Raw genomic sequence first — 18,653 nt, 5'->3', positions numbered from 1 at the left:
TAAGAGGGAAATATAGGCATTTGCAAACAAGTTAATAGATTGGTAGCAGAAAATTTGGAGAATTCCTAATCAATGGTCTTCCCCCTCCCCCCATGAAATTAGATCAAGGGGCAAGGTCAGAGATTTGAAGACCGTAAAAAGGGTTAAAAATAGCCCTGTCTGAAAATAGGAGTATTTAGAGAGACAAAGAATCAGAAAAAAAACATATACATGGAAGAAAAATTTTCTATTTCTCCAGTTATTTGAAGATAAACCAAAATGGTTTTCAGGGTGAAAAAAAGTGTTATTTTCTAATTTTTGTGACACTTAAAGTTATTTACTCATCTTCCCCAGGGCTGGGCCTCCCCTCCTGTGGGAAGTCCTGCAGTAAGGTGGTGGCTGAGGCTCGCATGGATGCATCAAGAACACAGACCATCCCCCCCCAGCCGTGCTTCAAGATCACAGACCACCCCCCCCCCAGCCGTATTGACACAAGATGGACACCTTCCTCTTGCTTTATGCATGGTCACAGCTGTCTGTGACCTCTCTGCCAGAGGGCAGACCCACCCTTCATCCAAGCAGCCAACCTCAGAATCCCCAGCGGGGACACTGCCCTGTGCAGGAAGACCCTTCCAGCCCCCTGAGGAAAAGGAGGAGGCAGGGTGTGAGGGGCCTCTGCAGAGGGGCTGCAGAGCTGGAGTGGGGATGGTGAGGAGAAGCAGGGCTAGGAACTCTGAAGTAAGAGGGGCGTGGGTCGGGAGAGGGGCTCATGCCAGAACTACGCGGGGTGGCAGCAATAAGTAGAAAGTCCTAGAAGCTGCTCTGTTTGCTCCAGCTGTCTAGAAGGGGGAGGAGAAAACCCTGTGGGACGGGAGGGGAGTGGGGAGGGCAGGGTGGAGGGTGGGGGCTGTTAGGAAGTTATTTAAGAGCCAACTTTCTTGTCCTTTTTCCCGAGTCCTTTTGAGGAAGTACTTCTGAGCAGAGCCAGCCTGCCTTAGGGCACCTCGGGCGGACCGCAGGTAAGCAGCCGCCCCTCCCACCCGGCCTCACCGCAAACCTGCACCCAGGAGCCAAGGGGCCCGGCTGCGCCTGCCTTCCTGCCCTGGAGTTTTCCTGTGATCCCTCGGGCGTCTGCTGCTCCGGGTATAGGGGACAGGGGTAAGAGGCGCCCCCACTTGTCCACTGTGTTTCCTGGCCCCCATCACCGCGCCTTCCCAGCCCCACTTCTGTCCAAGCAGGGACTTCTCAGGCACTCCTTCAAGATTTTCTGAAGGCTCTGCTTGCAAGAAGGCCACCAGATGGGAATGAGGGACTTGGGAGGGCTCCCCCAAGGGAGCTCCCTTCTCCTCAGTGGAGAAAACTGTGGAGGGATGAGAGAGAAGGTTAGAGAGAGAAAGAGAGAGAGAGACAGAGAGAGAGAGAGGCCAGGTAAGAATACCTGCTTGTCTTGGCTCTGCATCCCCCTTTCCCCTTCCCAATGCAAGAGCTGAACTTGAGCACTTACCCCCCAAGACCCCTGGAGAGGAGGGTGCTTCTGCCCACCTGCACTCGCCTGCACAGGCTCCTCTTACCTGGCAAGCACCTGGGGCTCCCCAGCTCTTTGCTTTCTGGGTTCTCTCTCCCAACTGGCTGCTGCACTGCTCTTCCCTGTTCTCCCCCAAACCCTCCCTCCCTTAGTGATCCTAAGCCCACCTCGGGGGGGGGGGGTTCTTTTCCTCCAGAGGATGGCTTTTTCTTACCTTCCATCATTAACTCTTCCTTCCATCATTGATCCTTTCTCCCTGTCCCCTCAGCTCACTAGAGACTTTGTAAATATGTCTGTAGGTATTTATGGAAACTGATTCAGACTTTATGCTTGCAAATATTGCTGTCTGCTTCCCAGACCAAATACCCTACCTAGAAAGTGATTCTCTTGTCTCTAGCTGTGTTGCCTTTGCTCAACATGTTTCTGGAACAGTCTACTCTGGTTGCCTCTATGGTGGAGGCTCTTCATCTTTTGAGGGTGTGCTTCGTTTTTGAAAAGGGCCAAATAACCAAGAGTCATGACTGGGTGATCTAGGTGTTGAAGGTGAAAGCTCCATTTGGGCCAGAAACAAGGGCTCCCTTTATTTGGTCAGTTTGTCAACAAGTACTGATTGGGGCCTAGCAGTGAGGTATGTGGTGTTTAAGCTGGCATCTTGCCTGTGCAAACTCCAGAGGAAGGGGAAGCAGGCTTGGAGCAAAGGCAGTGTTAGCACCACAGACCAAGTGCATTTAGAGAAAGGCTATTAATAGCCTTAATTCAAAATCACAATGTACCCTCTTCACCCACCCAGACTCCATCTGCCTTCTCCTGCTCTGTGTGGTCCTGGCTCCAAAGCACTTGCCACCTTGTTATACCCTTTTCTGTTTACTTCTGCAAAGTGTGGCCTCCACCCTAACCCTCACTGGACTGGAAGCTCTAGGTCAACAATCTTCTGCTTTGTTCTCTGATGTATTCCAAGTGCCCAGATCACAGCCTAGCACATAGTAGGCTCTCATTAAACATTGGTTGAATGAAGTTGCAAAAATGAACACTTACCTGGACATGGTTGGATGACTTTATTCTTAGAAGTGACTTAGGCCTTCTCAAGTCTATATGAAATGGACATATGTATGGGCATATGACAATAAATGTTTCTTACAAAAATACTGTCTTTAGGGGTAATGGAGCAGGGGAACCCTGCTTTCTAAAATCTTTTACATTTTTCCTTTCTTCAGATAAGCCCCTTTTCTTCTGCTTTCCATGTGTTTTGACAAACAAGAAATCTCCCCGAGATCCTTGGGGAACTATACTCCATCATTAGACTAATCCCTACTAAGACTTCTCAAGTTTTATTTATGTGAAACTCAAAATGTGCTATCCCACACAGATATGTCTGCTTCTCTATTTTTGAATCCTTGTCTCAAATGTAACTTGTCTCCCATTCCTTTTCTGTGTCTCCCTTTCTCTCCCATAAGGAGCTTGTGAAACTGAGAATGTCTGAGACCTCGGAGCCTGCATTTGGAGGCAGGAGAGCCCTGCCCCGCAACGCGTCCAATGCAGCAGAGGATGACCTCCCCACTGTGGAACTGCAGGGGCTGGTGCCCCGAGGTGTCAATCTGCAAGGTACAGGGTCCGCCACCTGCTCCTCCCTGCAGGTGCTGGTTGGGTCAGCACCCTTTGTCTCCACTGGACTCCCACAAAAGCGGCTCCCCTGCCAGTGTCTGGTATTAAAGAATCCCAAGCCTTCTTTTTCAGTGGTAAAAGGCCCCAAGATCCAGATTCTTGTCCCAGTTCTGCCACTTAATAGCTTTGTGATCCCAGGGAAGTCACTTTGTCTTTCTATCTCTTAGCTATTTCCTCTAGAAAACAAGGGCATTGGCTCAGTGGATGCCTCTTCCAGCGCTACTGTTCTGTTTTTAAAAATATTCTCTAGCTGGAAGTTTCCACTTCCAAAATATTGTGGCTGTTTTGATTGTCTGGCTTGTGCCTCTTTCCCTCTCCCTCCTCCCTTCTCTCTCCTTTGCTGTGAATTTCAGAGTTGGCAAAAGATGCCAGACTCTGACAGTAATGGAGATGGAAGCCCTCTACATCTCTCCAGAACAGCCTGGTGAGCAGGTGAGGCAAGCTGCTTCCCCTGTTCTCGCCTCCACTGATCCCAAGGGACCTGCTCTGGGAGGAGCAGCCAGCAGCTGACCTCCACTCAGCCCTGTCAACTGTGACAGAGCCCAGGTGCCAGCAGTGGCTTGGTGACACAGACGCCATTCCCCTGGGCCACAGCAGGGACATTCAGACTCATGTCCCCGAATGGCATCTCACATGGACCACTTTTTGTTGGTAGCACTCATGCAGCAAGCCCACTTCTGCTCCTGAGGGTACTCTGCACTTGGTTTCCCTGGGAGGTGAACACCCACTTGCTGGGGGCAGATGTCCAGGATCACCCTGTGGTACATGGTTAATCCCCTTCCTCAGAAAGAGATCAGCAGTTGAAAGCAAAGGGAAAGAACAATGCAAGAGCAAATCAGAGAAATGCCTGCACCTTGCAGACAGGTTTGATTGTGTTACTATCATGTCTAGACAATTTGCTGTCCAACTGTGAAAACAGAGATATCGAGTACCACACAATAAGGTACCATGCAGATTTGGAGGGGGGGGGGAGCTCACCAAAGGCCTTCTCAGTTGAGTGGAAGGGTTGGGACAGACTTGTGAACTTGTAGTTCTGAGCTCTCTTTCCCAGTGGGGCGCTGCATTCCCTACAACTCCACCATTAGAGCCACAAAACTGAGTTAAAAAGGACTTGCTAATAAACTCATTTAAATCCCCATGTTATAAGGTGGGGAAACTGAGGTCAAAGTAAGCAGCTGATGTTCACTCCTTCATTGCCCAATCTTGGGTTTATTCTTTCCTCTTCTTTTCTTTTCTTTTCCTTTCTTTTCTTTTCTTTCTCTAAGAAAGCAAATAAATTGGAAAGCGTGCAGACATCAAACTATCAAGCAATTATGAGCAAATTATTATACCTTGGTGTATTCAGTTTTTTAGCAAAATCCCCCCTCTGGCAGACAAGTCTCTTGGCCCTGTGGAATCGGGGCCAGGGTGCTGGAAGATGTGGGCAGAAAGAACAGAAAGAGAAAAGGGGCAAAGGATCAGTGAGGAGAAGTGTGAACAGAGGCAGTGAGATGTAGCAAAGAGCCCCTTGGTTCAGGACTCAGAAGAACTAGGTTCTGGTTCCTCATTTGTCACTTACTCACTTTGCCACCTAGGAAGCCTCAGTTTCTCCATCAAGAAAATGGAAGTAATACCTACTTCACAGTTGCCATGATGATCAAAAGACTAGTGTCTATGAGACACTTGGTCTATGGGAGTTAACCAACAAGTACTCATTGATTCAGAATGTGCAAGATATCATACCCTACAAGGTTAGGAGCCACCCCAGTGAACACTTATTTCTGAGGGGAACATTAACAGCCTGCGGGAGCTGTATATCTGAAATCCGGAAAAAATGTGGTTAATAAGAAATCAGAACTAATAGATAATTTGAGTAGGTAGGATGATTTTGTAAAAATCTGGGATTACTGTTTTCTGTGTATTTATTTTTGGAGGCACGGGTGGGGAATTATTTTGAAAAATCATTCATCATTTGCTTGGCAATCATATGTGTCCACAGCCCAAGTGACATTCTGGGGTACCTATTACAGGCTTTGGCAGAGGAATGTGAGTGTCCAATGACTATTTGTAGAATGAATGAGCAGTTAATCACTTGAGAATTGAGTGACTCATCAGGCCTAGAGTCATTATAATCTTACTAATAGCAGGCTCCAGGTTTTAAAAACATGCCTTTATTTCATCTGTCTCCCACAGGTGAGCTAAGTACTACACAATGAGGATAGGATCTCTGAACCCAGGTATCATGGGCGAACTCCTAGATGAGTAGAACAGAAGAAAAATACCAGTATACAAACCCTGTGATCAAGAACTATCTTCTACTTATTCTTTACATTTCACATTTCTCTTTAATTGTGCCAAAAGCAGGTTTCCTGACACAAAATACATCAGTTTCTCCCCAAGTCATCCCCTGTGAAGGCTGTCACGTGTGATTAGCTGCTGTCTTCTTGCAGTTTATGCAGTGACCCCTAGGGGTGACCAAGAGGGCTTGAAGCTCCCTGAGCTCCTGGCTGAGGGCAGCTTTGGCTCACAAAGTCCTAAGTCAAACTCTCCTCATTTGTTTCAATGGAAACCTTTTCCAAAAGTTTCAGCAAGATGCTCTTGCCAAACTGACTGAGAAGGCAGAAAGGAAAGAGGAGAAAAAGGATAAATGGCGGATTTTTCATTTCAAATAGTTCTGTGGCAGTAAAGATATATAGATAGATGATAGATAGATAGATAGATAGATAGATAGATACAACGAACACTGAGTGTGAATGATACCCTTAATTCAGAGCTTTTGCGAATATTTGGTTAAGAATGACTTTAGCATGCATTTCAAAATGTATAAACTCACATTAGGTACTTCCCATACAGCAGCATGATATTAAAAAAAAAAAAAAAAAGGAATATTTGAGGTGACAGTGAGACCCCGGAGGTAGGACAAGCCAGTCAGTGCCAATGTTTGATGTCCTCATGTGTTTTAAGGGTACTTAATGCCCCCTTCTGAACTCAGTTGTAGCCAATTAAAGTATGTGAAAATCTCCTCAGAATGCTGGATTTGCATCTCTTCCTAATAGACTCTTCTGAATGTTTAGTGGTTGTTTCTGGAAATTTCTCTACAGCTTTCCTGGTCTCAAAGGCTATTTTGCAGGAGATGTAATGTTCTGGAAGATAGCCTTATATTCCTGTTATGGTTTGACTCTGTGTTATTAACCATAGGTGATCCTTTGCAGTAGTAATTATAATCCTTACTTGGCCGATCTAATGTGATGAATTCAAACTGGAAAGCAAGTCTGGATCTCTAAAAAAGTCAAATCCAGGAGAGATCTAGAATCTTTCAGGCTAATGGGGTCTGGTGCCTTTCTGAGCATCCCTTCTCCTTCCCACCCTACCCCTGTCAGAACCAAAGCAATTAATTAACTAGTTAATTATCACTCTCCCTTAAGTGCAGAGTAAACCCATCTGGATTGAGGGGTCTTAAAAGAATTAGAAAGGCATTTAATGTGTGATGAAGAAATGATGTTGTATAGAACCAATTCATTCTTTGATTCGGTTTGTGTAAAAGCATTTAATGATTGCCACCTATGTGTCAGGAAGTACGCGAAGTTCTCTCTGAGGACACAGAGTAAGCCAATCCCTGGCTTCAAGTGGCTCTCTCCATCTACTGGATGAAATAGACACAGAAAATAAAATTTCAATTCAGTGGAATAGATACTGTTACATAAATTATGCCAGTTGCAGTGAAAGAACAGAGAAAGGAATGATATGGTATGGGAACAGTGGGAAAGAGGGTGAGGAAGGCTTTATGATGAAAGGCCATCTGAGTTGGGTCCTAGAGGATGAATAGGAGTCTTCCAGGCAGACAAGTGCATGGGAACAGCATTTCCAGCAGAGGGAACTGTGCATACCAAGTAATGGGGAAAAGAGGGGGATGAACCTGGGAAAAGCAGGCAGGGGTCTGTTACAGTAGGTACACTGAGACCTTACCTTTGCTCCTGCAGATAATGGAGGACTTGCAAAGGATTCTAAATAGCAAAATGTTATAATCAGAATTATGTTTCATGAAGGTCATTCCAATGGTAAGGAGCAAATGGAAAGAAGGAAATACATTTGGAGGCAGTTGAGATACTTCTGGTGAGAGGAGAAGTAGACAAGGCATATTTCCATACTTGGAGAAGATCCTGGTCTCACTCCTTATTCTAGATTCCTCTGAGCAGCTGAGCATTTCTTATACATTTTATGGTACAGGACATTTCAGTAGCAACAGTTAAAAAACAATAAGCTGCTTAAGAAATTAATTTTAATAATTCTAATTAATGATACTTTAAAATTTGGGGTATCTAAAAGAAATATGAAAGAGGAACTTTTATCCTCTTGTCTCAACAATAAACAAACCTACTTCCTCATGGACAGTATTTATGCCTACAGTTTGGTAATAATATTACCAAAGATTGGAAGGAGATTTCAATTCACTAGGGAACTTCTAGGATATGAACCTAAACATTTAACTTATTTCAAGATTCCATCGATGACAGGTATAATCATTCTCGGAAGGATATTTTTACAACCTAAGGAGAAAATAATCTACTTTTTTCATATTAGGGAAAGGGTAGGAGGACAGGGAGGCAGCTGGCTCATGAGGAGAGTTTTTTTTTTTAACAGTCCATTTTCTGGTGTATTTGGAATTAGGCTAAACTGTGTTAGGTAGACTTTTTGAAAGCTGTCACTTTGAAAGAGCAAGCTGCCAACTTTCCAACTACAATATCTCTAAAGAAAAAAAAAAGTAGCTTAGCAATGAGTGGCTCCATTTTGCCAGGAACTGGGCTTGGACAGGGAGAAGCAAATTCATTTCCTGTTTGTGTCGAATGGAGCCTGAATGATGAGAAGGCTCTTTCAAACTAAACTATGTCTCATTAATCCAATAAAAAAAAAAGCAGAAATCAATATGCAAGCTTAATAAATGTTTCCTGAGTGTTTACTGCATGAAGAGAGACAACACTAAGCAAAATGGACAAAAGAAAAAATTATGATATTTGTATATCTATGCTTATATTTTATGATATTTTGTGACATCTGTAGAGCCCTTGTTATTATTAGGTATTGTAAACACCAAATATAAAGGTTTCTCTGCAGATGAGTGTCCATGAGCAATGAGAAAAATGTTTAATTGGTGGTATTGGGACCTCACCTTATTCCTTAATACTCATGCCCTCTAGCAGATCTGGAGATCTATCAGATTACTCTAGGGTGAGGGCAACAGGGCTATCATTTCCTTCTCCCTCTAAAGTATAAATGGCCCTCCCATTTCTCTTCCATATGTCTTGTCCATTTGACTACAGTCTAGAATATTATTCAAATTCTCAAACTCTCAGTGTTGCTTTTCATCTTCCATGTTTTGGTCAAGGTTTTATTCATTTATTTTTTAAAGTTTTCATTTATTTAGAAAGAGAAAAAGAGCATAAGCAGGAGGAGGCACAGAAGGAGAGGGATTATCTCAAGCAGACTCCATGCTGAATGCAGAGCCCAGAGCAGGGCTCAATCTCATGACCTTGAGATCATGACCTGAGCCAAAATCTGAGCTGACTGATCAACCCAGACATCCCTCAAGTTTTATTTTTTAAATGAAATGTGGGTTCTTATTTTAACCCATATTAATGGGTTTTTATTTTAAGAGATTACACAGGGAGATTTTACTTATCATTACCTTAGTTTTTCTCCACACAGTGTGCCACTATAATTTTCCATGATACTATTTTTCCTTTTTTCTTGAAAGCACTGACCGGTTAGAGAGATATTGCAGGAGAGAATGAAAAGATCACTTAGAAAAAATAATATTTTTAGAAACTCCATACTTGGAATAAAATGTTATTAAAATTATAACATTGTAGATTGCCTTATTTTAAAACAAATTCCTCATGTATATGTTATTATATGTTTATTTTAAATATTATTATTATGTAATATAAAATATTATTTAATATATACTTATGTGAAAATATAAATATATTATATATATATTTGTTTTCACTATGAAACTATAATTTTTTGACTTAGGTTTTATATACTCAAAATAACCTATTAGTGCTCTTCCTCACCTTTTGTTATAAGCAATATATGAGTTATGTGCTATCAAGGCATGGCATTTTTATTCCAGTATGAAATAAAAGTGCTGCTCTGGAGGCCTCATATTATAAAACCTTAGATCACTGTCATCAACACTGTAGAATATACAATATACTATATATATAGTCCTGAAAATGGTATATGATAAGAATGAAATTGTCTGATAAATAACATTTAAGGGCCTGTATGGTTAATCCTATGATAAATAGAATATCCATTTTATGATGCATAACCAACTTCAATCTCCTATTCAGGCATTACATTTGTTTAAAGTGAAAAGTGGCATATTTACTATAGTTTCTTTTTGCATTGTCTCAGGTACAGTGAAGATGAGGTCTTGTCCTCAAAGGGCTTATAGTCCCACAAATTAATATCACCTATATTAACATGACACAAAGTGCTTGATTATAGTTCATTTTTATTTTAAAAAGGAAAAACATATTCTGGGAATGAAGAGGAGAAAATTATTTCATCTGCCCGTAGAAATGTAAGAAAAGAAAACAAGCCTGTCTTCTCAGAATATAGGGAGTGCAGCATTCCCTTTCTTTCCTTTCCTTTTTTTTTCTTTCTTTCTTTCTTGAGAGAGCATGCACTAGTGGGGACAGGAAGTGAGTGGAGGGAGAGGGAAGAGAGAATCTCAAGCAGGCTCCATGCTGAGTGTGGAGCCCAAGGTGGGACTCAGTCTCACAATCCTGAGGTTATGACCTGAGCCAAAATCAAGAGTTGGACACCTAACCGACTGAGCCACCCAAGTGCCCCAGGAATGCAGCATTCTCTCATTTAATCCCAACACCACCACTATTTTGCAGATGATAAAACTGAGGGACAGGAAATTTGCATAACTTGTGTAAAGTCATAGCAATAGTAGGTGCAGATCTGGGATGTGACTCAAGGCAGTCTGGCTGTAAAATCCAAACTCTTATCCACTATGATAATCTCTTCTCTTAATAGTAACAATGCTAATATAATAAAAATAATTTGTGAGCATTTACTAGGTGCCAGACACTGTACTAAAGCACTTTACCTACATTTTTTTCATCTAATCCTTACACTAACCCTCTAAGGTGAGTGCTTCATTGTCTTTTTAGAGATAAGGAAACTGAAGAGAGATTAAATAACTTCTCTGAGGTTGCATAATTAGTAAATAGTGAAGCATCTCCTGGAACATATGCTGCAAAACACTGATTGCCACAAAAAAAAATAATTCCCATGGTCATTTAAATTTGGAAAACATGAGACCTATAGGAAATTTATAGTCTACATCATTAAAGGTCTCCCATAAATCCTTCAAAAATCCTGACTGTAAGCCAGCCTTTCCCAAATTGGAGTAACCATGGAACTCTTATTCTTCCAGTGCATATCAATATCCCACCAAAGTATCACGACATTACACTACTTTGAAGATAGACTGGCTTTAGCTGGACTCATTAGATATTAACCAAGTTCACTGGACAGGCCCATGGAACTAGAAAGCCAGAGTTTCCATTTGCAATAAGAATAAAACCGATGAGAACAAGATTCTAAAAAATACTTGACTTTCTCTTTCCAGCTTTATTTTTCTCTTTGTCAAACTTGGGAAGCCAAAGCATAAAACTGATATACTCATTTTCAGGGGGACATTATCATGGGAGTGGAGATGGGATGAGATAAGGCAAATCCTGGCAGTGTTCCAGGACCAGTGCATTCAATATCTTCAGGGAGACTAAACTCACCCCATTCCTCACTTGGAATGCTGAAGCAGCCTCTTAGCTGACCTTCTTGCCTCCAACACTGCCACCATCCATTCCTTTTCTTACTCTTTCACCAGAAGTATTTGAAATTTACACACACACACACACACACGAAGATATGCCAGTTTGCTATTTCAGATTTTTCATGGTATCCCCAATGTAGTTAAAGTCCAAATCCCCTAACATGTTGTACAGGGCTTGCATGAGTGGCTCCTGCCTACTCCTCCTTTGTGGTCCCACTTCTACGCTCCAGCCAAACAATCATCTTTCAATTTCTTAAGTAAACCAGACACTCTGTTGCCTAAGTCTTTGCTCCCCTCCCCCTGGCTAACTTGTTCATCTTTCTGACTATTGCTTATATACCTCACTTCTTCCAAAAATCTTCTTTAGTTACACTCCCCCAGTCTGAGTTACAGGCTCCCTATACCTCCCAGATACCCTCTTCCACCCAATATCCTATACTGCTTTATCAGAATATTTACGGTGCTATGTCATAACTATCTGTTCACTTTTTAGAGCCTACCACCATGCAGTTATCTGGCTTGTATTTACTGGGCAGTGACCTAATCAACATTTATAGCCATGCCTTGAATGGCGACATAAAATGACACACGTAAAATTCCTGGAGGACAGGAAATCAGGGAGAGTATTAAGTATATTGAATATATGCTTAGGGTCTAAAATTATATTAAGAGCTTGAAACAATTAACCAAATTCAATAAGATGAAATTTAATATGAATACATGGAAAACCTTAAAATTGAGCTATAAAGAAGAAAACTTTTGTATAGATATGGCTGGCTTCTAGGAGTCTGGATTGAATCATAAGGCACTACTGGTAGAAATGACATCATAATGTATTTTTAAAGTTTTTGCTCTAACAGATGCTTACTGTAAATCAAAAAATAAGATAAAACAATTCAAAATACTAGTGATACCTTTGACTGAAATAATAGAAATATGCTATTTGTTTTGAAAGGTATAGCAGTCTCTCTTTTTCATTGGAAAAACAGTAGCTAGAATAAATACTTAATTCTAGGAAAAATACAACAAGAAAGAAATTTATGAAATGAAATATGTTCCAGAAAAGAGTAGAGAGTTAAAGTTCTGGAAAAGAACAGTTGAGGAAATGGAAAGTGTTTTAGTCAAAGGAATAGAAGTCTTTATATACCTAAGGAGTGCCAGATGAAATGAATAGAATGTAGTCTATATTTACCCAGAAATCAGAACCAGGATCCATGGTTAGAAAAATTACAAGGAAGCAGATGTCAGTTCATCTTAAGAGGGCTTTTCAAATAATTAAAATTGTTTAAAAATGGACTGTTTGCCTTGTGAGATACTGGGTTTCCTGTTCAGTTGAAGACAAAAAGCCTAAGCATTTGGGCTTTCAAGATGTTTCATACAGTACATAGCAGGTCTACCAGATGGTCTAGAAAGTGCCTTTGCCCTCAGAGATTCCGTGAGGCTATAATATCAGTGTATTCCTTCCATTGGTGCTGATTAATGGAGACCTGATTAAATCCATTTCTGAGGATTTGGTTTTCAGACATTTAAACAAAATAAAAACATTATTGGGAAGCACAGTGCTAAGAAAGAGGACCAGATGAGTTGATTACTAAGGTCCTTTTCAACTAAGACATTTATGTGTCTCCAGCTCTTTCTAAAGCTGTCTTAACACTAGGATTGTGACCTTAATAAGGACAAAGAACTTAGGGGAAAGTCAGCTTGGAAGAGAGAGGTCTAGAGAATTAAACATCTTCCACCCACATCATAATAGAAGGAAAGTGCCCTTTAGGGGACCATGTTCAGGGTTCTGCAATGGGGTAAAAATAAAACTGTATCTTGCACTTTCTGTGTGCGGTAATGTTGCAGTCGGAATAGCCCACTGAGCACCACATCATGTAATATAGACCATGGCTCCATCAGAGTTTATAGGTAAGTTAGCCACAAGTAAGCCTAGGGCCCCACTATGTGCCAGGCCTTATGTCAGAGCAGTTGTCTTGTTACATAATTGAATTTTTATAGAAATTCTCAAAGTATTAGTCTCCTCATTTGGAAGGTGAGAAAACTCAGCTTCTATGAGGCAACATTCCTTACCTATATAATTAAGAGACCCGAGATTCAAACTCAGGATTACCTGGACTTTGAATTAATCAAGAACATTTCAGAAACTCCTAGATTTTAGTACTAGAGAGTATCTTAATGATCCCAACTTCTTGGTTTCTCCTGTGAGACAAAAATGAAGTCAGATGGAACCAAGTGTCCTGCAAGGATTCCCGTGTAACCACAGATGAAGGCATTGGAGTCTCTCAGGGAGATGTTCCAGCATGAGTGCAGGCTCAGCAGCTGTGCTCTGTGTTCATAACTGTGAAGGCAAACCATGCAGCAGACACGATCAGGGTAGCCGAAGTCCAGTGTACCCCCACCAGACTCTCTCCTTAATTCCCCCTTTACAACTCCAAGTGTACATGCAGAAATCTGTCTCTAGACTAGATTTTCAAACTACAGTGTAGATGGGTAGAGTTATCTTCATACTCAGTGATCATTTGCAGAAGAGTGGGAGAAAGGTAGGAGGAGATCTAACCTTTATCCAGTGCTATCGTGGCTGAAATAAATGTATAACTGACATTTATCCTCCCAATTCCAAAAGGCCAGAGGAAAGACCTATAGATTTTGTATCAGACCAGGGTTGACTTCCAGATTGGTGGAAATGCAAAACTTCTTTTCTTCATGTTCAAGGTGGAAAGAGTTATATCTATCTTGGCGAAATGTCAGTACTCTGTCTCCATACCTGTTCTTTGAAGGACTAGATCTACTTTTAGAATTGTAGAAGGAAGGGTATTTGACCCTATCTAAAGTAAGAGGAGAATTTTGAACTAAAGGTCAATTTGGACCTTTGGAACATCCTTTTGAGGCTTTGTCAGATTTACTTCCTCCCTTTTTAAAGATAAGAAAATCGAAATGGCTATCCTGTCCTTATTCCTAGTTAGTGACATAGTGAGGTGATAGTCACAATGAAAGCCAGCATGAGCCTGGGAGTGTGAAGACTTGAGCCAGCATGAGCTCTGGGAATGTGAAGACTTGAGTTTCTCTGTACCTACACCTATATGGGAGACATCATCAGCACTTCTCTGTCGATTCCAAGTGAGCGCCCTGTGGTCTGAAGTGAGATCAGAGGGGACAAAGCTTTTAAAATCCTCTTTGAAGGCAAGAATGTCACAAGAGAAGGACTCTTAAATCTATCGGCCTCCAATAGAGTTTTATCCAACAGACCTCATTGCTTCAATACCTAATGAATCAGGAAAAACAATCTTGTTTTTTGAGTTTGCAGTTGTATCAAAGATATTCAGTGGTGTCCCTCAATTTTTTTTTTTTATGTGTAGACTACCTTCATGTCACCAGTGTTCACCTGTTCAAAGAGAGATGGGACACCAATAAAGTAGACCACCACACTGACAAGTATGAAAACAACAAGTTGATTGTACGTAGAGGACAGTCTTTCTTCATCCAGATCGACTTCAATCGTCCATATGACCCCAGGAGAGATCTCTTCAGAGTGGAATATGTCATTGGTGAGTGCCATGTGCAAGCTGTTTTGTGATAGTCCATCTGTGACATCATGTTATGATAGTCATGATACCATGGGCCACACAGTAGAGAAGGATACAAGTGCAACTGTTTACTTCTTAGAATTATACTTTGACAATTGGCTAGAGCTGGGGCTACATCCAGCCCCAGGACCACCCTATGCTCTAAGATGGGTCAGTATAATGCCAAACATTAATAATTTGAGCCTAGCCGGGTAAAAATCTTGTATAATAAAAGTGAGTATAATTGGTACAAAATGTTAGTTATTTTTCTACAAATGGTTTTCACATCCTATAGTGTGGCTTTTAATTTATCAACTTTACTCTCTTGATTTCATCAGTCTTATGTGCTAAAACTATTTTCAATTCTTAGTGTACAATTTCCATATAAGCATTTCCCAAGCTTTGTTCAGCTCTAATCTACTCCCAGGGGATGACTCAGGAAAGATAGACAGTCAAGTAAAGCTCACTAAACACTTTGTACTCTAATCTGCTTTTGTAGGTTTACAATACACATTAGCTTAATAGTTTGTACCATTTAACTCTGGTTGGGTGTTTCCCAAATTAATTAGATTCTGGAACTCTTTAAATTGTAGCTACTAATATTTGACACAATTTAGTAAATATTTCCCTAGAAATTTACAAATATAGCAAGTAAACACATGCACAAAAAAGCAAAGGTGGCTCAATATCAGAAAAATTATCTATATAATCCTATATATAAAGAAAGTAAAAGAAAAAAAATCAGACAATCAGATCAATATTCACTGAAAAGAGTGCAACAAAATTCAGCAGCTGTTTTTTCTTAAAAACTTTAAATAAAACAAAAGTAAAAGAAATCTCAATTACAGTAAAAATTACCCCAAACCAACAATTCTTGGTATTCTAAGTGGCAAAAATCTAATTTAATTATAATGAGAAATTAGAGAGATATACCTGCTATTGACATTCCTTTTTTTGTAAGCTTCAAAGATTTTAACAAGTGAACAATTTAAGAGAAATATCTGCTATAAATACTGACAAAAATAAAATTATATATTTTGCTAATGCTATTGTTGTATATATAGAAGATCCAATAGATTCAAGGACGAAAGCACAATATTAAAAAAAACTTTGTGGGATGGCTAGATAGAAGATAAATACATAAAAGTCAATAGCCTTTCCCTTTAGCATTGAGAACCCGGAAATAGAAATAAGAAGAAAAATATTCCACATATAAGAGTTAGTAAAACTATGAAATGTAAAAATAAATTTTAAAAAACAATATGCAAAACACAAATAAAGCAACTATTAAATCTTCATAAAAGATGTGAAAAAACTTGGAAAAGAAAAACATTTTTTGGATGTGATATCTCAATTTTTTTAAGTGTCCCTAAATTAGTATGTAAATACAATGCATTTCCAATAGCAATCACAATGGAGGATTTTTTTAAAATAAAATAAGAGTTCATTTGTAAGAGTAATTACTTGGAAAAATCAAGAAAATTATACAAAAAAAGAGCATTTTCTATCAGAAGCATCTATTGAACATACTATAAGAAGCATCTTGTGGAACAGAATAGACAATTAAGAAATTGATGTCAGTATATAAGACTAGTGAATATAGTCGTTAGTTTTGTGGAGTAAGAAAAGTATGTGGGCTTTTGGTTTTTTGTTTGTTTTAATAAATTAAATGATGCTGAAGTAACTAGTATTTTACATCTTAGTATTTTAGTATATGTAGATATATATGTTACATGTAAATATATGCATTTAACATATTCTTGTATTTAACATATATTTAACTATATGTATAATTATATATATTATTTTACATGTATATATATTTGGCTTACACACGCCAAAATACAACAGATGATCATATATATGAACAAATGACCAAACTATAAGTATATGACAAAAATATCACATATGAAGTCAATGATAGTAGAGCTGGAAAAATATTCAGAACAAAATGCTGAAAATAGGACTGCCCTATGACCCAGCAATTGCACTACTGGGTATTTACCCTGAAGATACAAATGTAGTGATCCAAAGGGGCACATGCACCCGAATGTTTATAGCAGCAATGTCCACAATAGCCAAACTATGGAAAGAACCTAGATGTCCATCAACAGATGAATGGATCAAGAAGATGTGGTATATATACACAATGGAATACTATGCAGCCATCAAAAGAAATGAAATCTTGCCATTTGCGACAACATGGATGGAACTAGAATGTATCATGCTTAGCAAAATAAGTCAAGCGGAGAAAGACAACTATCATATGATCTCCCTGATATGAGGAAGTGGTGATGCAACATGGGGGCTTAAGTGAGTAGGAGAAGAATAAATGAAACAAGATGGGACTGGGAGGGAGACAAACCATAAGTGACTCTTAATCTCACAAAACAAACTGAGGATTGCTGGGGGGAGGGGGGTTGGGAGAAGGGGGGTGGGGTTATGGACATTGGGGAGGGTATGTGCTTTGGTGAGTGCTGTGAAGTGTGTAAACCTGGTGATTCACAGACCTATATCCCTGGGGATAAAAATATATGTTTATAAAAAATAAAAAATTAGAAAAAAATTCAGAACATATATCAGTGATACAAGGTTAGCATAGAAAAAAAAAAAGCTCTTACAAATTGACAATCTGAAGACAAGCAATAGAAAAATATGCAAAGTATATGAGGAGCCAGTTCACAATGTAAAAAGTCCAAATTAAGAAAAACATATAAAAAATAAAATAAAATAAAATAAATAAAAAGTCCAAATAACTTGTAGTCATGTGAAAACATAGTAAAATTCACTAGCAGACTGGGAAAGCCAAGCAAAGTCATTTTTATCCAACAGGCAAAAATTTAGAAAAAAACCTGTAATATCTGTGGCTGGCATGTATGTTAAGAAAAACATACATTGCTGATATAAACGTATAATTTCATAACCTTCTAAGAAAGCAGTTTGGCAGTATCTGTTAATATTAAAAAGACATATGCCTTTGACTCCGTAACTCCACTCTTGGAAATCGATACCAAAGATATTTAAAGTCTAGTTTGTAAAGATGGGTATTATTTAGTGCAGCATTGTTAGAGCGACATAAAAGTAGACATCCTCGGTAGTGGAATGGCAGCTTATGTTGTGATATAGTCACATAATGGATTGTTGCTTTAAAAACAAGAATGAATTAGACCTACATCAGATGAGTTCAAGTGAGGTAGTGGTGAGGAAATATACTTTGGATGGGCACATATCATCTTCCCTACGTGTGTGTGACTGTGCCTACGTCTGTCAAGCACTGTGAGTGCATTAAAGACTAAGAAGCACACACACAGGTGATGACATTCCATGGTGGGAGAGTAGCCAAAAGAAGGGAAGAAGAGGCAAAAGGAAAGGGGAAGCTGGTAAGGAACAGAGAAAAAAAGCAAGCACACTGATAGGATTATATGTATGCATCTAGGTAAAATTATGGATCTCTGCGGGGATGTGTGTGTGTGTGTGTGTGTGTGTGTGTGTGTAAATTAAAAGTAATAACATCAGAGCTAAAAATAAACACTTCCTTAGAAAAAAATCTCTGACCCTTAACTAGTTGGAAGTATGTGGTTTGTATTCCCTTTCTTTTACAGTACAAATTTGAACAGAAATGTGGGAAAATCAGTTGAAGCCAGAGTGGAAATGGGAGGGGAGGAAAGCGATCACAGAGTCAGAATAAACAGCATCAGTACAACTTGGGGTTCTGCACAGAACTGTTTGCTATCCCGATTGAGGGACGAGAGAAAGGAAAACTCAATTATCATTCCTGTAAGTTAGGTGACATGTAATAACCACAATTTCATTACATTTTAGGGAGCAGACTATTATTATTAATATTTTTTAATAATGTGTACTTCAGGTGAGAACGGAATCCACAGCTAATATTTTTCAGAGTATTTTAAAATCTGATGAAAATTTATTTTTATTTTTTCCCCTAGTTCATTTATCACTTTTGAGTGTGTGTGTGGCGGGGGAGGGGTGTTGGGGAGATTGGTGTGGGTGTGTGTACATGCACCCATTTGGACTAGATTTGATTAAAATGCCCTTCACACCTTTGTAACGCAATGATGACTACCTG

The 18,653-nt window shown here is 39.7% G+C and overlaps 1 protein-coding gene across 2 annotated transcripts in view; it reads left to right on the top strand.

Moving 5' to 3' along the window:
* Window positions 1–880: 880 nt before the first annotated feature.
* F13A1 (coagulation factor XIII A chain) overlaps window positions 881–18,653 on the top strand; it is a 163,747-nt gene continuing 145,974 nt past the window's right edge. Inside the window, exons 1-3 of one of the 2 annotated variants that reach the window (XM_004753663.3) lie at window positions 881–998; window positions 2,959–3,106; window positions 14,360–14,548. In XM_004753663.3, coding sequence (XP_004753720.1) covers window positions 2,977–3,106; window positions 14,360–14,548 — 319 coding nt within the window. In that variant the 5' untranslated portion in view covers window positions 881–998; window positions 2,959–2,976. Of the gene's footprint in view, window positions 1,138–2,958; window positions 3,107–14,359; window positions 14,549–18,653 lie in introns of both variants that reach the window. The other variant, XM_004753664.3, reaches the window with a different exon arrangement.

Source organism: Mustela putorius, unplaced genomic scaffold, assembly GCF_011764305.1.
Source record: "Mustela putorius furo isolate JIRA1106 unplaced genomic scaffold, ASM1176430v1.1 tig00003870_pilon_pilon_pilon, whole genome shotgun sequence".
Classification (NCBI taxonomy): Eukaryota; Metazoa; Chordata; class Mammalia; order Carnivora; family Mustelidae; genus Mustela; species Mustela putorius.
This window is presented reverse-complemented; position numbering and strand designations above follow the sequence as displayed.